Source organism: Apodemus sylvaticus, chromosome 4, assembly GCF_947179515.1.
Source record: "Apodemus sylvaticus chromosome 4, mApoSyl1.1, whole genome shotgun sequence".
NCBI lineage: Eukaryota > Metazoa > Chordata > Mammalia > Rodentia > Muridae > Apodemus > Apodemus sylvaticus.
Window position 1 is genome coordinate 149,909,051 of NC_067475.1, and position 19,864 is coordinate 149,928,914.

Consider the following 19,864-nt stretch of genomic DNA (forward strand, 5'->3'; position numbering starts at 1 on the left):
TACAGAGGGCCAGCAGGTGTGCCCAGCTCGGACGCCCAGGGTGAGGGAGAGGCCGTGAAGCCCGACGGAGCAGAACTTTGGTAAGGATGAGTACGTTGTTGCTATGTAAAATAGTTTTTAGAAGAAAATGGATGCTTGCTAAGCACCTCCCAGATCTCACCATGAATATAGGTTTGAGGTGTCATTCAAAAAAACCCAACACAATTATAGTGAGTTATTTAGGATTTTCTCTTTTGATATTAAACTGCTTCCTGGCAGCAAGTTAATAAGGGCTGTGGGGTCGTATAAGATTAAAAGCGAAGCACACTATTTCCAAGTAAAAGCATTTCAAAAACTAGAACGTCAGGTAAAGGAGGTTTCCTTGGGAATAGGTTAGAGATCCCCTGATGTGAGGCCAGGTGTGGAGGAGTGCAAGGCTCAGCTAATATCAGCTGAGGCTAGCCGGGGCTACTTAAGATTCTGTCTCAAGAAAAGAAAGAGAAATCGAGGTAGAGTAGATTATCTTCAGAGCCCTATGCCTGCCCAGCTATGACTGGGGTGCTTTGGGAATTTGCTGGCCAATAGAAGCTTTTCTAAACCAAATATTAAAACCTACCTGTTTTAACATTTGTTTTAATATTTTAATATTAAATATTTAATAATTTAATATTTAATATTTGCTTAAATTTTTAATATTTAAAGCTGCTGTTTAAATTTTCAACTGTAGATACGGATAGCTGTCAAAACCAGATTAAGTCACTTGAATTTGTGGCTCTTGTATCTACTGTGGTTCCGGTTGTTGTTGTTGTTCAAACAATGTGAACCGATAAATTGTCCCTTTCAGAAAAGAAAGTAACAGGAAGGATCGGGGAGCAGAGATATCTGGAGTATCTTCTTCTTGGGCTGCAAACTTATTGATCATCCCTTCAAGAAAGTTCCCCGGGCCACTTGGCAGGGATTTGACTCTCAGGTGTCATTGGAAACTTCCGTCATTAACTTGACCCGCCCAGGAAGAGGGGACCTCAATCAGGGAGAGGGATTAAGGAATCACCTGAGTCTAACTGTCCTGTGGGCATATACGCTCATTGGTGTGTGACAACCTAGCCCGCCGTGGGTAGGACTGTGCCTAGGTTAGTGGGTCTGGGTTGTGTAAGAAGAGTAGCTAAACCAACCAGTCAACAGCATCTTCTAGGATTTCTGCTTCAAGTTCCTGCCTTGATCTCCAGCCTTGGCTTCCTGGGAGGGTGAAGTTTAACCTTTAAGACCAATAAGACCTGTTCCCCTCAAGTTGGTCGGTGCTTTATCACAGTGACAAAGAAACACACTAGGACTCCAGACCAACAACTGCTCACTACCTGTTTGACTTGGGCAAGTGACGAGTCATTCTGAGCCTGGTTTTTTCTTCTGTCAAATGGACATTAGAGCCTATGTCATGAAGCTGCTGAAAGACGGAATATTGTAATGTGTGCAGAACACTTGGCACGTCTGCTCCATATACAGTGCTTCCTCCTCCTCTGTCTCCTTTCTTCCTCTGCTTCCCTCTACCCCACTCCTGTTCCTAACGACAGTGAAGAGACTCTCCTGTCACACAGAATGACCTGGGGACTATTTCTGGTGGAGGTATACAGTATCAATACTCTCCAGCGAGGAAAGGCTGCATGGCCATTGTATTTACTCCCTTGCCTTTCCAGAACCGGAGGCGAGTTATATGACATGACTCTTTGGCCGTGGGGTCAAATCGTGGTCATCTATGATGCTCTTCCATATATCCCAAGGTGGCCCAGCTCTCTCAGGATTGTCTCAGGAGGGCTAGAAATTGCCACCCAGCCCACCAAAAGCACACTTTCTCCCTGTAGTCCTCTCTAAATGGAGTTCTCTGCTTTGCTTTCCAAACGTTGGCTGTCCTTCATTATACATTGTTTTTGGCAAATGCTTACCATAGAATATAATGATGTGCTGGTTGTGGTTACCTCCACTCTGTGTGAGGAGGACAAGGGAATTCCAGTACACATGATTTCTCAGTTTTAACACTCCCCTTAGGTGGCTGTGATATATATATCACAGTGTATATATATATATATATATATATCACAGTGTATATATATATATATATATATATATATATATATATATATATGTATGTGTATGTGAATATATATATATCACTGTCGACCTGACTGAATCTGGAGTTGCCTAGGAGATACACGGGTGCATACCTGGGATGCCCTTTCCAGAGACGTTTCATTGAGGACTGAAGATGAACTCTGAATGCGGACAGCCGTATTTATGGGCTGTGGTCCCAGACTGAATAAAAAACAGGGAAAGGAAGAAACTCGCTACACGCCAGCATTCACCTCTGCTTCCCGACTGCGGACTCAGTGAGCAGCTGCTGCCCGCTCCCACTCCACGCCTTCCTTGCCATGATGCTCTGAGCCCTCAACCTGTGAGCCACCTAAACCCTCCCTCCCCCTTCTTCCCTCTCTCCCTCCTTCCCTTCTTCCCCATCTCTCTTCTTCCCTCTCTTTCTCCTTCCCTGCCTGTCTGCCTGTCTGCCTGGTCACAGTGATAAGAATTTGACAAATACAAAGTTTCTTCACAAAAGAAAACCACATGTGGAATAAAGAGGAAGAAGTTCACCTTTGTCTCAACTCTTGATGGAATTCGGTCAAAACTCGCAGCAGAAGGAAATAACGCACTTCGCCTCCGCTATCCCCGAGGGGAGTTTGACTGGCGATTCTGGATATTCATAAAACAAGTTTCTCGAGGGACACAGAACATTTCCTTTCCTTTGATATTGTTTTGCCATCGTTATTAAAAGTGCTTTGAGAAGGGATAAATGAATGTCAGCTTATGACACTAGCTTATTGCTTTACCCCACTGGAGAGCAGGGGAAAATGAGGTGCTTCCGCCCAGGGACGTGCGCTATGTGGGCATCATCCTTGACCTCCAGTGTCACCCAGAATCACCTCTTGCATCCTGCCGGAAGCTGGTGGGCAGCAGACTCCTAAGCAGGTCAGTTCCAAATTATGGATGGTAGATGGGGCAATCTTAAAAATATGAATCAGTTATAAGTATCAAAAATTCAGGACCGAAGATGCAGAGATTGTCACTGTTCAGTGTCAGTGTGCACATAGAATGGATATTCATTATGGAAAATCGCATAGCGGGAGATGCAAAATTAAACGTGGGCCAGCTGGATGGGTCAGTGGGTAAAACCTGCTTGTATCAGATGACTCCCTGGAGGTCTGACTCCCCAGGACCCACACAGTGGAAGGAGAGAACTGACCCTCTCAAGCTATCTTGGCCTACACATACACCATTTTACTTGCCCTCCCCTGAAGTAAATATAATAAAAATATTTTGAAGATTAAACAGACACCACGTGGTACCACAATCCCACATCTGTGTATATGCTCAAAAAAAAAAAAAAAGAAAAAGAAAAAAAAAGAAAAGAAAGAAAGAATCTGTGCAGGTTTTCACACCATGTCATAGCAATATTACAGCAGCCAAGAAGCAGAAGTAGTTTCCAGCGGGGGTGGAGTAGATATGCTTTGGCGTAGACTGGCAGTGGAGTACCACACCACTTTAAAACTTACTCACATATATACTAGGACAAGTGTGAACCCTGACGGAACCTCCTGCTAAGTAAAAGAAATCAGATACACCAAGTACAACAATGTATGCTTCCATTGCGTTCCTAGACAGCCACACGCAGACACTGGCAGCCAAGGCCTGCAGCTGGGGGAAGCAGGGTTGAAAGGTTGTGTTCAGTAGGTCTCCAGTCACATTTCTGCAAGATGAAAACTGTCCTGGACTTGGTTACAAAACACAGTTACCATTGCTGACACGTACAATAATAATTAAAAAAACAGCGATGACGGTAAATGTGCTATTCTCCCGCCTGTCTCCCTGGCACAGCTTTTTTACAAAAGTGACTTAATATGAAAATTTGGACTTAGAAATTCTGCAAACAAAGCAGAAATGTGCTTCTGTGGCTTGCATGAGAAATGAAGCAGCCCTTGGCCCTGGACAGGGTGTGTTCCTGCCTGCCTACCGAGTGCCCGCCACTCTCCTCTTTATCCTATAAACCAGGAACAGCTCTCCTCCCTCCTGCAGAGCCGTCAAGAACTGTGCCTGATGCTGTGCTTGCACGGAAGCGGTGCTTGGAGTGGAGCTGAGAGGCCGGAGGTCTCCACCTTGTGTTCGTGCCTGTCTGTCACCTGTCAGCTTTGTTAGCGATACTGCTTTGTGGATTGGGTTTGCTATGTGTGGGGCTGAGGTTGGCACCCAGGGTGTGAGGTTGTCACCCTAACCACCAGTTCTGGCATAGACCTCTGCCCAAAGTCACAGCTCGGAGCTCTAACTTTTGTTCGTTGGTTGGTAGGAAACTGTAAAACAAAACAAAACAAAACAAAGAAGTGAAAAAAATGCTCAAAGCAGATTTTGTTTGATTTCTACGATCAATGTGATTAATTAAGGCCAGAGGGAGGGAAAGCGAATCTATGACGAGATTCTTGACAGTGAATGTAATCATGAAGCTGTTGTCAGATTCGCTTGAGAGCAAATTAGCCCCTGGGTGCTGACCATGGGGATCTCTTTTGGTGTGGTGATAAAGCACGAGGAGGCCTGAGGAGTTTCCTCAGCCCTTTACAGCCACACTTAAATGGGACATTCTTTTCAGGTGGCCTTAAGTAGAAGAGTGAACTTCAGTGCCCCCTGCTCTGCCTGTCAGCTTCCCAGAGTGTGCATTCCGGTCACTCTGCCTTTCCAAATGGTCTCTGTGCCACTCATGACCACGACCCATCACAGTGTGCCAGAGCTGTGTCCTACTCTTTGGGTGACCAAATACAATACCATCAGTGGATGGTGATGACTTAATCTACACCCTCCAGATAACATATAACTTAGGAATGTTGAGAGATCAATGATACCAGGTCACTGAAGGAATGGTGGGATGGGGTCAAAGGACTGGGATCCAGGTGTACACACTCAGGCTGCCACATCCAGGGCCTGAGAGTTAGAGTGAACGCCAATGAGAAGTTAAACCCGGCAGAGTCTGGTTACCACCGCGTGTTAAATGCCATTTGTTTTGGGTCAGCTCAAAAGAACGTTTGCCCAGCTATAACAAAGTCCGCTTGCCTTGAGAAATGAAGAAGGATAAGGCTGGACTTGAGGTTTCCAGACGGGCAGCCATCCAGCATCCAGTCTTTACCTGCTAGCCTGGATCAGAACCAAAGCCAGATGTTCAAAACAGGTGTGAGCAGAAATCCTGAACATTCGGACTGCTTATTCAAAAAGAACCATTTCTGAGCCTTGGGTAGCTTATACATTACACACTCCTGAATGAGAAGGGAAGAACAGCTCAGATCCTTGGCCAGTTACCAGTCGTGAAAGCGACAGAAGTCTGTTCTGTGGCTTTCAGCCTTGGAAATACCACAGGCACTCCGTTCACAAGAATACAGGCATTTGCCCTTAGAACAAATCAAACAGCATATCTTATCATGAAGCGCAGACCTGAGAAAAATGTATCCAGTCTTCATGAATGCTAGGGGACGAAACAATAGTGAGTCTCTAAACAAGCCAGGAAGGAACACACTGACGATCATCTCTTCTTGAGAGGGTCTGCATTCTCACACCTAGTAGTGGGGTGAGGAGGAGAGGGAGGACCTGGGAGATGTATTGCTATGAGCAGAGGAGCAGATCCTTCTTGGAAAGTAAAGCTAGAGCCGGAGCAATAGTCTTGGGCCTATAAGATGCAATCAAATCTACTCACAGTTTCCTAACCCTGAGGAGAATGCCGGCATGTGGCCTGCTGTGGATTACTGATGTTAAGATAAAGCCAGTCTCCTCCTCGGGAATGGCTGCCACAGCTGTACCACCCTGGTGTCAGTTCTCTCTCTTCCTGAGAATGAGCCATAACTTTTCACAAATGGTTTCTCTACAGTGTAGTAAGCAAACAATCAAACATGAAAATCAAGATGGGCTGACTCAACAATGGAAAACAGGTAGTCTTAGTTTAAATAAAACTCTTATTTGAAATGGACGTATATGGAGGCCTAGAAACCAACCCCTGTTCTTTGCAAAGCTTTGCAGCCCATTTTGAGTGGTAAATCAAAGTAGAAGGCTTCTAGGTCATGGAGAACCCAGTGGGGGTAGAGATTCACCCGCTTTTTTCCAATGCTGTGTGACCTTCATTACACTGTGCGCCACACTCTGGGCTTAAGGACATAGACAGAAGCACTGAACCTCCAGCTGCTCTGTGACCCTGAGCAAGCCCCCAGGATTCTTACTTCTGTTTGGGCCTGATTGGGGATTAAGCAAAAGAATTTCTGGAGATGATTCTAGGCATGAAATGAAGCAATGTGAACACACATTACAGCTGCCACCACAAATCAGGGAATTTGGGATGCATTTATAAAATGTCCATCTTCCCTAACAGCATAAGAAAAGGGGTGCTTGGGCTGGAGAGATGGCTCAGCGGTTAAGAGCACTGACTGCTGTTCCTGAGGTCCTGAGTTCAGATCCCAGCAACCACATGGTGGCTCACAACCATCTATAATGAGATCTGACGCCCTCTTCTGGTGTATCAGAAGACAAAGTGTACTTATATATAATAAAATAAATAAATCTTAAAAAAAAAAAAGAAAGAAAAAGTGTGCTTCATGAAGGCCACCGAGACACACAAATGGAGACATAGAACAAGCAGAAGGGGCTACACTAGCAAAGATCTGAGTTAAATAAGAACAGTAAGCTACCTACAAGTACAGACAGCAAACTGGTCCATCTCTGCCCTAACAGCTCCACAGCAGCACTCCCAGGGCCCAGCTCCTCCAGAAGGTCATCCCCAGGGCCCAGCTCTTCTGTAGAGCAATCCTCAGTGCCCAGCTCCCACAGAGTGTCATCCCCAGGGCCCAGTTCCCCCAGAGAGTCATCCTCAGTGCCCAGCTCCTGCAGAAGGTCATCCCTAGTGCCCAGCTCCCCCAGAGAGTCATCCCCAGGGCCCAGCTCCCCCAGAGAGTCATCCCCAGTCCCAAGCTCCCCAAGAGAGTCATCCCCAGTCCCCAGAGTCCCCAGAGCTCCCTCTCCAGTGTTCACTCACAAAACCTGGGGAAATGAATTCATGATAAGACTATAAACAGTTTACATAGCATTTGGCTTTTTATAATGGATACATCAATTTTACCTGTTAAACTGACAGTTACTATTTGCTCCTGAGAAACAGAGCCTGTAATTTCAGAGTTGTCTATTTGACCTTTCAATAAAACAGCTAAATTGGTCATTAGTACAATGTCACTTTCTCAGCCAAGGAATAAAACTGCAAAAATAAAGTTCCCAGTGCTGTGAGACACAGATGCAAAAGCAATGTTAACAGAATGATCGCATCAAAACTTATTTGCTAAGAAAAATTGTATTCCCTCTTACAACTTCTTCTCTGTAAAAGTGACTGCATCTCACTATCTCATCCTCTCCTAGTCTCTGGCACTATCATGTCCTGACAGTGTCACCCAGTAAACAGAGGCCATTCCTGAGCTCCATTAGTTTCACCTTCTTCCTTGCAGTGAGAATTCCAGCACAAGACACCCGACAAACACTGAGTGTTAGCATGCCTCGCCCGAAACACCGTGCAGCCCGTCTCAGTGGGGGCTCTGCTCGAAAATAATTTGATACCCTGAATACTTCAATTAAATTTAGGGAACATAGCTAAATTTTCATTCACTTTAGTTTGTTTTGGAAAATTAAATAGATCATTTCAAAGAACACAGGACATATAGTCACACTCAAGGGAAATCATGTTCTGTCTCCTGTCTCTGTTAGCTTTATTTATTTGCTTAATGCAATGAATACCTTGTGAAATCAGTCTCACATATAGAAGCTTCCTGGCCCCTCTTATCGCCTGCATTTCTTACCTCTCAATCTCTGGTGGCAGCTAGAGGGATATCTGCATGCTTGAAACCATAGTGGATGGGTTAATCTCAAAGGTTATTTGTATATAAATGATATTATTTTATTTCTTTAGGAGCACTGGGTGGAGATACAGAGCTCCACTCTGGCTGTTAGCGCTGGAACTTTGGCCCATTGTGCATACTTACTAGGAGAATGAGAATGCTTTCAGGGGGTCTAAACCTTGGATGGCATGATATTTGTTAAGTGTTCATGTCTGGAAATAGGTACTGCTTTGAAAGTCTAAGAAATAAAGAATAGCCAACAGCCCCGCCCCCCACTCGACTCTGATCACTACATCTGCCCCCCTACACATTTGTCTTTCTGATGACTGCATCTGCCTCCAAATACTCACACACACAGACACACACACACACACACACACACACACAGACATACACAAACACACACACACTGGTCTTTCTGATCAGTACATCTGCCCCTACACACATTTGTCTTTCTGATCACTACACTTGCCCCCAAATGCACACGGACACAGACACAGACACAGGCACACGTACACACATGCTCGCACGCTCTCTCTCTCTCTCTCGCTCTCTCTCTCTCTCTCACTCGTCTTTCTGATCACTGCATCTGCCCCACCCCCACATACACATGCCCATCTTTCTGATCACTACACACTCTCTCTCTCTTTCTCCTTCCAGTGCCTTTTCGTAGCCTTTCCCATTTCGCTTTCTTCAGTTTCATTATTTTTTCCTGTGGGGACATTTTAACAACGTACATTTTTAGATCCTGGTTGAGAACAAGACAGCCATGAGTTGCAGTTCCCTGACGACCCTTCCCTTCACTTCTGTTTGTAATGAGCCATCTCACCTGCCCATACTCTCCTCTGTATTAGAATGATGACCCACAAGGCAAGGGAACCCACATTGCTATGGAGGCTCTGTCTCTGTGACGATGACATACATGCTAGGTAGGAAGGAACAGTGCAGGGCACTACATTCTCTTATGGTCCAGTCCTTCTGAGCCAACAGGCCACTGAGTGCTTGAAGTCACCTACTCCTGGCAGAGTTGCCTCTGCAGTTCTGCGGAAACTTCAGCATATGTATACAATGCTAAACAGAATTAAATGACAAGAGATTGTGAATTAAAACCACGAGAAAGAACACCCAGATGTACTGGGCGGTGGTGGCGCATGCCTTTAATCCCAGCACTCTGGGAGGCAGAGGCAGGCGGATTTCTGAGTTCGAGCCCAGCCTGGTCTACAGAGTGAGCTCCAGGACAGCCAGGGCTATACAGAGAAACCTTGTCTCAAAAAACAAATCCAAAAACAAACAAAAAAACCCCCCCAAAAAAACCCCAAAACAACAACAAAAACCACACACACAGATAGATGCATTACGATGGCTAAGGTAGAGGATGACGCATACCCCATCGGCTAAGATGAAGAAGGACCTGGAACTCCTACATTCTTAGTGGGAGCACACAATTAATAGACTGTGTGGAAAACAGATTGACAGTTTGTAGTGAAGTTATGTAGACAATTCTACAACCTAATAGTTCCATTCCTGGGTACTTACTCAGAATTAATTAAGGGAAAATCTTGGGCATAGGTATGTCGTGAACATGCTCAGAGCCCCACAGAGCAAGTGGATCACCAGGTCATGGTTAGCTTAGGTACCGCCCTCGGCCCTGTGTATGGCTACAGGAGAATGGAAGCCAGGCATATTGGATCCAGACCAGGAAGCTCTCCCTCCAGTCTGCTATTTGGAATAATGCCTAAGGATTTTCAGTGCTATTCTCCTCCAGGCTTTTTCCTTTTTACCAGCACCCAAGGTTTAAACATATCATGGCAGCTACAACCTGTATGTGAACAAGGACCATCTACATACACCCTGGGGTGTCCCACAGCAGGCAGGCATGAGCAGAGAAAAGTTTTGTTATTAAGAAATATTTCATCTTGGGATCAATTGTTGAAGAAAACATAACAATGTTAAGTATGAAAGTACCTAAATGGAATTTTAAAATATCTGAGGAAAGTCCCACATAGATCTGCAAGATCTGTCTAAGTAAAGGCATAAGTATAATTAGATATCTCAAAATTCCTTTCTCAGCCATTAATAGAACTGATAACAGAACAACAGAATGACTGCTGTAGACTTGAACTACATCAATCAACTGACTTAACATATTTACAGAAAATGCAAGGCAATCACAACAGGAAACTCTTGTATTTCTCAGAACATGTGCATGTTCACCAAGTCACATTCCGAATGGTAAATCATAATAAAGGATGAAGTAATGAAGTATGGAAGGATGGACGCATATAGAGTAATTCTGTTTTCATAACACAGTAAAATAGAATCAAATAGTAAAAAAATAAAAAAAAATCTGGAAGAAAATCCCCAATGTCTCAAACTTCACCAACCCTCATCTAAATAACATATGGGTCAGTGAAGAAATCATTACATCGATCGATCAACAAATGTTTTAAAGAAAATTAAAAAGACACATGTTAAAACATGGGATCCAACTAAAGCAATGGACTCTATGGCACTGGACATGCATAGTACAGAACAAGAAAAATAACATATCGACAAATGACGCTTTCATCAATGAGAGAGAAAGAAAAAAAGATAAAAACACAAGAAAACAATAAATAATAGAAAAGATATCAAAGATCAAGAAAACCAATAAAATTGCAAGTCAATTCTTTAAAAAATTAGTAAAACTAAAAAAATAGTAAAAAAAAATATTTTAAAATCAAATCAAAGATGACAAACATTCATTTGTAGGGTTTTTTAAATAGAATTATAATAATCAGTTGGTGAAGAAAATGAAGAAAAATGGCCTAAAAGAGACTTGAGAGAGACCCACACAGGCCCAGTCAGCCGCATTTCTAGAAGGAAGGGGGAGTCTCCCAACAAAGGAAAGAGAATGTGTCAGTGGAACAAAAGGACAGGCTCATGACAATCAAGAAAGGAAAAAACAAACTCTTCAGCCTCACCTTATATACTCAGACTAACAAAATCACACTAGTGCTTAAAAGCTAAAATTATAAAAACGCTACAGCACATAGGAGTAAATCTTTGTGATTTTAAATTAAGAAAAGTTTCTTAAGTAGAATATAAAGTCAAAACCCATAAAGGTGGGGGCTGGAGAGATGGCTCAGCGGGTAAGAGCACTGACTGTCCTTCCAAAGGTCATGAGTTCAAATCCCAGCACCCATATGGTGGCTCACAACCATCCGTAAAGAGATATGACGCCCTCTCCTGGTGAAGACAGCTACAGTGTACTTACTTACATATAATATAATAAATAAATCTTTAAAAAAAAAAAACCCATAAAGGTAAAGTTAATAAAAGCTGAAGATATACTTACTCTTCGAATCAATACTGTTAAAGACTAGGTAAATTTGGAAGGTAACAGAAACATTTTAAATAACCATATTGATAGCTACAAAATGAGACAAAATTGTCACAGCTCATTAAAGTGTACCCTTACAGTGGGTGGACTTTATCGTATGTATAGCTCAATAAGGCTGGCTTTAAAAACTACACATTTTCACCCATCTCGAATCAGAGTGCCTCTAATGTGCACACCTTGCCTTTGTCCCACTGAGACACGGGATCTTAAGAACCCTCACACGGACATCCAGGCAGACCTCACAGAGTGCATGGAGCTTACAGCTTCACGAGCAGGAGAGACACCCGTGCAACCACTGAGCTATAAAGAAGTACCCAGGGAGATACTTGCAAATCAGCATGGAAGCATGTGGTTTCTGTGAGAATTTAGCAACAGTAAATGCAATTTGAGAAATGCAAAGAATTGTCTGTTCGCTGGACATTTCGTGCGATTATCATTGACTCTGAATGACTTGCGTGACTCTCTCCATCAACTCCAAGTGGATCAAGGACCTCCACATAAAACCAGACACACTGAAACTAATAGAAAAGAAATTGGGGAAAACCCTTGAGGAAATGGGCACAGGGGGAAAGTTCCTAAACAGAACTCCAATAGCTTATGCTCTAAGATCAAGAATTGACAAATGGGACCTCATAAAATTACAAAGTTTCTGTAAGGCAAAGGACACTGTCAAAAGGACAAAATGGCAACCAACAAATTGGGAAAAAAATCTTCACCAACCCTACATCTGATAGACGACTAATATCCAATATATACAAAGAACTCAAGAAGTTAGACCCCCAGAAAGCCAAATAACCCTATTAAAAATGGGGTACAGATCTAAACAAAGAATTTTCACCTGAAGAAATCTGGATGGCCGAGAAGCACCTTAAGAAATGCTCAACATCATTAGTCATTAGGGAAATGCAAATCAAAACAACCCTGAGATTTCACCTCACACCAGTCAGAATGGCTAAGGTTAAAAACTCAGGAGACAGCAGGTGTTGGCAAGGATGTGGAGAAAGAGGAACACTCCTCCACTGCTGGTGGGGTTGTAAAATGGTACAACCACTTTGGAAAGCAGTCTGGTGGTTCCTCAGAAAACTGGACATGATACTTCCGGAGGACCCTGTTATACCACTCCTGGGCACATACCCAGAGGATTCCCCGGCATGCAATAAGGACACATGCTCCATTATGTTCATAGCAGCCTTATTTATAATAGCCAGAAGCTGGAAAGAACCCAGATGTCCCTCAAAGGAGGAATGGATACAGAAAATGTGGTATATTTACACAATGGAATACTACTCAGCAATTAAAAACAATGAATTCATGAAAATTTTAGGCAAATGGTTGGATCTGAAAAATATCATCCTAAGTGAGGTAAGCCAATCACAAAAGAATACACATGGAATGCAATATCTGATAAGTGGATATTAATTAGTCCAGAAGCTCTGAATACCCAAGGCACAATTAGAATAACAAATGACACCCATGAAGAAGTAAGGAGAGGGTCCTGATCCTGGAAAGGCTTGATCTAGCATTGGAGGGGAGTACCAGGACAGAGAAAAAAGAGGGAGATGATTGGAAAATAGGTGGAGAGAATAAGGTTTATGGGACATATGGGGAAGGGGGAACTGGGAAAGGGGAAATCATTTGGAATGTAAACAAAGAATATAGAAAATAAAATATATAATAGAAAAAGAAAGTCTATGGAAAGATTAAAGAAAAAAATGATCAGAAAATAAGAAAAAAAAAAAGAAAGAAAACATCCTGAAATGGACCCTAAATGTGTCAGCACCAGCACCCTCACTTTCTAAAGTGGTTGACAGAGAGCAGAATATGATCAAAACACATTGTGTGACACTCTAAAAACTCCTCATAAAATCCCCCCCAAATCAATTTTAAAACAGACACATGAAGACCATCAAACGTTATTTCTATCAAACTCTCTTTGCTTCAGCTAAACATGTAGTAAACATGAACCAGAAGGGCAGTGCACACAGAGACAAGTCTCCCTCAGCAGTCTGGTCAAACTTCGGGTCTCTGTACAGTTTTCTTGCAGAAATAGGGTGAGAAGGTTTAAAACTCTTCCTGCAAAGGGTAAGAACTAGCACCTTTTAAAATTTGAAATGACAAGTGGGATAGATCCAAGTTTTGAAAACAATGATTTTCATAGAAAATGAGGACAAGAATGCTATCAATCCACCTTTGCTCTATTAAAGAGTAGTGCATTCACACCCCTCCCCCCTCATTGTAGAGGGAGTTGATTTTTGTTTTCCCACGACCAGATTATGCAAGAACAATCTGTTTGTGTTCTGGAGTTAAGGGTGGGACTTATAAGGAATATGTAGAGAGCATCAGGGAATATACCATCTTAAAGGATTGGCAGCTCAGCCATTGGGGTGGAGGTGAGCTTGAAGGTGAGAAATCTATTGTGGAGGAGATTGTGGTGGTTGGCGACACATCTCCTGTCCTGGGACCAGGAGTGTAGGGTGGCACTACAAGCTAAGTGTACACTGAGCAAATAGATATCTAGTGGTTTGTGTGTTGAAGTTGCACCAGATTTTGGTATCATTGTGAGGTCTTTACAACCCTGTTCTTGTCTGATTTCCTGGGTCCAAGAGCGATTCCCATTATGATCAGGTTAGCTATGATTGTGATTTAGGTCTGATGCCTTTTCTCAAACACAGAACTACATAATCAAGGTGACTCTGTAAGAACAAATATCAAACCACTGCCTCAGCCCCACCCCTCCTACTTCACTCCCTCTCACCACACAGGCAGATGAATGCGAACAGCCATGAAGCATGACACTCCCCTGGCAGCCTCAGAGGAGATCGTAAGGGTTTGTGGTGACAGAGTTCCAAACCAGCATCCTTGGAATGCAGCTGGAACCCTCTAGACAATTATTCAGATCCACAGTTAGCACCTGCTTCCAGTAGACATGTCGCTTTCTCTTCCTGATTTTGTGCCTGAGACCATTGGCTATGATTCCATTTTACCACAGATAATGTGAGGAGCTGAATTCAGGTCGCTGACTAGATAGATGATGTGCATGCCAAGGACATTTGAGTGTGTACAAGTTCACAGCTGACTGCTGGAAGTAAGGTCGGGAGAGGTTTTGCTCACACAGTTACAGATACAGCTGGTACACACAGAGATCCTACAGCCTCTACAGAACAGATGGCTAATGAGACAGAAGAGAGGCCTATCATGACAGGTTAGGGAACCAAAAATACCCGGTCCCTTTAAGCTCCAAGGATCCTGGACTTGGCTAAGGACGAAGGGAGCAATAGCTTAGGCCAATAGAGTCCTTCACTCAAAAGTGCATGCACTGGAGCTCTTTAAAGATTGCTAACTAAATGGGTAACTTTCAAAGAATTAAAATCAAAATGTAAGATGTCATCCCCAAAGCAAACCTTATAGCTTGACTATGAGAAGTGTAACTTGAAACATAAGGAAGGGACTGTTGATTTAGATTCTATGGTGCATATTAATGCCTGTCTCTTAGCTCAATGAACCTAATGATGGCTAGCTACACTTTCAATTTGTCTCAGAGACCTCCTCTCCAAGGGAAGACCCTGAAGAGAATAAAGTTTCTAAGAGAACCGAGAAATCACTTAGTCCTAAGCTAGTGCAGAGACTGACCTGAACAGCGCTCTTGACAGGGCATCTCCTGACCATCTCTGAAGAGAGAAGGGGAATGCTGATCCTAAGCCCACATCACACCTACGGGCTCCTGAATGGGTCCTTTGCTGCTTCTCTGCTGAGCTGAACCCGGCTAATGGCCACCAGGAGGGTTCATCCCTACTGGAATACTGAATAATTGTCTATGGAGTCACACTTCTGGGCCAGGTTCTCCATGCAAGGATAATGGAGGGAGTATCTCTGAGACAGGGCATGGGCCCCCATATTATAGGGAGAGAGCTTGAGGCCATGACCAAAACAGTTTTAGAAGGTTGAGCCTCAGGCTTCTGAGGAATTCATCTCTGAGCCTACAGAGGAGGAACACTATGAATGAAAATGCATGAGATGTTAGTAAATGGAAAAGAAAATATTTCCTACCCATAAAAGCAAAAATCAAGCACTGAATTTGACTCCAGATGTAGTGGAGAATGAGAAAAGCCAGAAGAGCTAGGCAGATTGCTAACTCCTGTGAGAAAACAAGAAGAAATCTTCATTGTCATCATCGCAGAGCATTTCCTTTAGACATGTCATTTATACAAACTTTTTTGCATCGGATGGGAAACCTACTATCCGCTGTTCATGGAGATACCGTACAACTGTTAAAGAAAATAACTCTTCCTCATCAAATACAGAAATCTCCCTGAAGTGTCTAGAAATAATGAGTCCATCTCATCTGTTTTGTTTCTTGGTTTTAACCTACAAGTAGCCCTGGAAAGGTTACTTTACAAAGTTTACTTTTGTCATTTTGTATCTGTGAATAGCAACCAGACACACAAACATGGCACTCAACTCTCCAAACTGATGTCCCGTTGACACCTTGAGAGACTGGGTCCACTTGAGCAGGTACGAGATAGTCACCTGAGGGTGGAGGAGTCCAGACCCACTCGAGTTGACTGACAGCTTGTCCAGAAACTCTCAGTCCTCACACACATTATTAGGAGTCCGCCTGTCTAACATCCTTCCTCAGGAAAAAACTGTAAACGGGCTCTATCTGTTCTTAGAGACACACAGACATCTAACCAAGCATTCGAAGGAAGACTTAGACTTCAAATTTTCATTGTAAAATTAAAAGTTTATCACGCTATATTATCAAATATTTTTTAATCAAGTTTTTCTATACAAATACAGGAAAGCCTGTGTTTTCCTGCCTGGAGGAACACAAGGATATAACTGAGCCACGGCTATCTAACCACTGCAAGCTCATTTCCGGAAGACACAAATCCAAGAGCATTTCACAGAGCAAATTTAAACTAATTCAAATACGTTTCTTGGTGATTGCTGGGAATGCTCCAAAGCAGGTGATTAGTCCTCGGAAGCCCAGGGGGATCTTAAAGGCTGAGTAAGGGCACGTGAACTCACAAAGAACCAGCAACACCAGCCAGCCGATCACTGCAAATAAAACAGCTCTGAGCAGCAAGCCTGAGGGCTATGCTCCCCTGAGGGTTTGCGCCCCATCGCCTGGAAAGCCTGGGATAAGGTCTCTGTGGACAAAGGGAATCCACGATATTTGGTTCTTTGTTTATTCTTGAGTAGAATGCTTAAGTGCAAGCCAGCGAGGGAGAATGAGCTAGCGCTGCATTTTCCCAGGCTTCCCTTCGCTCTCTGGATGTGCCTGGTCCAGCCGGGCTGCAGCGGGTATGGGGAAGCACACAGACAGGAGAGAGAGCGTCGACACTAACCTGAGAGGTAGCTGCAGTTGAGCTAGATTCCTTACCACTCACTGCTGCCTGCTCATTGGCTGCGGCTTCTGCTACTTGGGCGGACTGCACGCTGGAATCCTCAGCACCCCGAGGCCCTATTTGACCCAGACCTTCACTCCCAGGAGTGCAAGGTGGGCTGGAGCTGGTTTTCCGGCTTTGGCCTTTATACCAACTAGGGTAAAACAAGGGATCCGCAGTTTCCGGTGCTGAAGGGCCTGAAGTTTCAGACTGTGTGGTCTGCTGAGAGCCAATGGGCACCACCTCCCCCTTAATCAGAACAAACGGGTTGGCAAGTTAAAAAAAAAAAGAAAAAGAAAAAGAGGAAAGAAAAAGAAAAAGAGGAAAGAGCAGTTGGTGTTATTTCCCTTTGGGTTTGACACCCTGAGCTCTTTGGGGTGCTGGGGCAGAATGCTCAGCACAGGGCTGTGCTCTGACTGTTATCTACATGGTATCTGTTCTTGCCTTCCCCAGGTGGTAGCCCAGAGAGGAGCAAAGCACACACCTTGAGTGAAATGTTGCATATAAAATACCACGTATGGCAAATTATCGACCAGAATTAATTCTGGCATTATGCATTGGTGGGGGGGGAGCAAAACCTGATTTTAAGAATTAACACTGACCTAATTGATCAACCCCAACCCTCATTAATGTCATCCCTAATCTCAGTGTCAGTGCAGCTGGCATACTCAGAAGTTCAAGGTTCTGGGAAATAAAAAGCGTTCTATCCTGGATTCCTGTGGAGACAGAGTACCAAACAGAATTCGATGTCTGAGTTCTCTAGTTTTTTTGCCTGAAGGCAAAGTCGTGTTTCGGGATAAGATGCTCTAACTACTCTGGTTTCTCTAGTGATGTCCTCTATTATGTACACGAGAGTCAAGGTTCTGAAGTAGAAGCACTTTCATTCCTCACCTCATATAAGTTCTACACTGTACTCCATGTTTCCATTGACTAAGGAACAAACGGTACACTACATTCTAATGAGTAACTCTTATTGCACACACACACACACACACACACACACACACACACACACGCACTTTCTTGACAGAGATTGCCTTAGATCTGAAAGTGTTGATGGGAGAAAGGTGCCATTACATTAAATCTGGCCAACAACAATATTGGTGATGAATCTTCTGAGTCATCTAGAGGGCATTTCTCCCTGGCACTGGCACTGTCCTGATCCCCTCTTGTCTGCCACCTATAAGTATGACGCACAGTTATCTTTTTCTTAGAGCAGAATAAGTTGTTGAGAGTACTTGGCACCGCGGTACTTTAGCAGGAAGGAACTAGTGAATGGTTACCTGTGTCACCAGGACATCTGCAGCAGGTGGCATGGATGAAAGTGGTTCTGGAGAGGAAGCAAGTGGTGGCCCTGGGGCAGCCTGGACCTCTGCAGCCTGCTGACAGGGCTCCGCAGCTTTTTCCAGAGTCTCCTCTTCCCCCGAAGATGCTATTTGAACAATTTCTGCCTCTTCTACATCTACTGAATCCTCTCCTTCTCCTTCTTCATCTATTTCCCCTGCATCTTCTTCCTCTTCATCTTCTAGTGAAATAAGATATTTTTAAACTTTTTATTAACTATCATAGTAGCCATGCAAACAGTTAATAACTAGCACCTGTAAGTCAAGAAGTCATTTCAAGTGACACTTGACAATGGACCAGGGCAACCATGCTGAAACCTTGTGGTGCTCACATGCACCTTTGCAGGGCCAATATGAAAGAACAATTACAGCGGTGGTGGTGTAAGCCTGTAATCCCAGTACTCTGGGAGGCAGAGGCAAGCGGATTTCTAAGTTCCAGGCCAGCCTGGTCTACAGAGTGAATTCCAGGACAGCCAGGGCTATACAGAGAAACTCTGTCTCAAAAGAAAAACCAAAACCAAAAAACCAAAAAAAAAAAAAAAAAAAAAAAAAAGAATCATTACTTTGCTTTTATTCCCAGTATGAAGTTATATGCCCCGCCCCTCATACAACCTCACTCACAGAGCCTGTTCACATTTCTGCCATAGCCAGCATTTCTGTAAGCTACTGGAGAGAGGAGAGATGAGGTTGTCATAGACTTATTTCTGTCTTGTTAAATGAAAATGCAACCCTCTTCCTTATCAGAAAACAACGGCTTATTTTAATTCCGTAAATGCATTCACTTTTCATTATAATAAATACTATGACTTTTTAAAATCTACTGACCTTAAAATTCACTCAAGTAACATGAACGGCAGATCTTATCTTCTTAGCTTATTTAACACAAACCATAATAATCTATTATGAAGATTTGGCTGTAAGTGTGTGTCTGTGGGGCTGGTGCAGAGCTGGAGGTCTGACTCAGCACTGTTTGCATTCCTCTTTTATGTTGGTACGAGTAAAGGCAGTGACAACTGGAGTCAGAGCCAGAGTTATTGTCTCCCCTCAAGCATTTTAGCAGGATATTTTCAAGAGTGGGAATTCTGAGCCTAAAGTGAAAGACACAGTTATAGCTCACAGACTCTATCCTAATTCCACACTATGACAGACTCTGTGGCTTGTCACTATGTCATCCTCAGGTTGAGAGACTGTCATCCGTAGCTCAGAGGTCTTCTGTGTTTTCTTTTCAAGTCATCTTAATCTTTTTCCTTTACACCACTATGATTTATACTGCAAGGTAGACTTGAAGTTGAATTTATCATCATTTATCAATTATTAAGGATTTCATTACCCAGAGTCAGACTCTTGATAATGACATTTAAATACTATAGAAATAAACAGGCGAAGGCCGGCTGTGTGGTCCTCTGGTAAGACTGAGCAGCCCATTGGAGGGGTTGTGGTCCTGTGGAGGTCTGCATGTCCATCCGGAGGGCTTTGCACACCTCCCATTCTGCTCACGCAGCAGCTTTCGCACACATGCAACGCGAAACAGATAGTCAAAGACGTAACACACCTCTAGAAAAGTCAATTTCGCGGATAATTTTTTCTTCTCTATTGAGATTGACTGTGAAGTTGCTCATGATCTCATAGCCTTGTTCTATTTTCTCCATCTGAAATGCCGTCGATGCTTCCACAATCCTGCAATAGAGACACTTGTTATTTTCTGTTACTGTTTAAAGTCTGGTGACCTTGGGTAAAAAAAAAAAAAGAAAGAAAGAAAGAAAAGAAAAGCGTGCTGTTCAATCAAAGCGAAAGTACTCACTTTTGCAACAGGGTCTTGGCATTCTG

At 43.4% G+C, this 19,864-nt stretch overlaps 1 protein-coding gene across 2 annotated transcripts in view; it reads right to left on the minus strand.

The window, feature by feature from the left end:
• The window catches only part of Trim55 (tripartite motif containing 55), a 43,069-nt gene that overhangs the window by 3,392 nt on the left and 19,813 nt on the right, over positions 1-19,864 (minus strand). Inside the window, exons 6-9 of one of the 2 annotated variants that reach the window (XM_052180759.1) lie at positions 19,839-19,861; positions 19,590-19,714; positions 17,978-18,219; positions 16,656-16,943 (exon numbers count right to left, since the gene is read on the minus strand). In XM_052180759.1, the coding sequence (XP_052036719.1) occupies positions 16,656-16,943; positions 17,978-18,219; positions 19,590-19,714; positions 19,839-19,861 (678 nt within the window). The remainder of the gene's footprint in view (positions 1-16,655; positions 16,944-17,977; positions 18,220-19,589; positions 19,715-19,838; positions 19,862-19,864) is intronic. The other variant, XM_052180760.1, reaches the window with a different exon arrangement.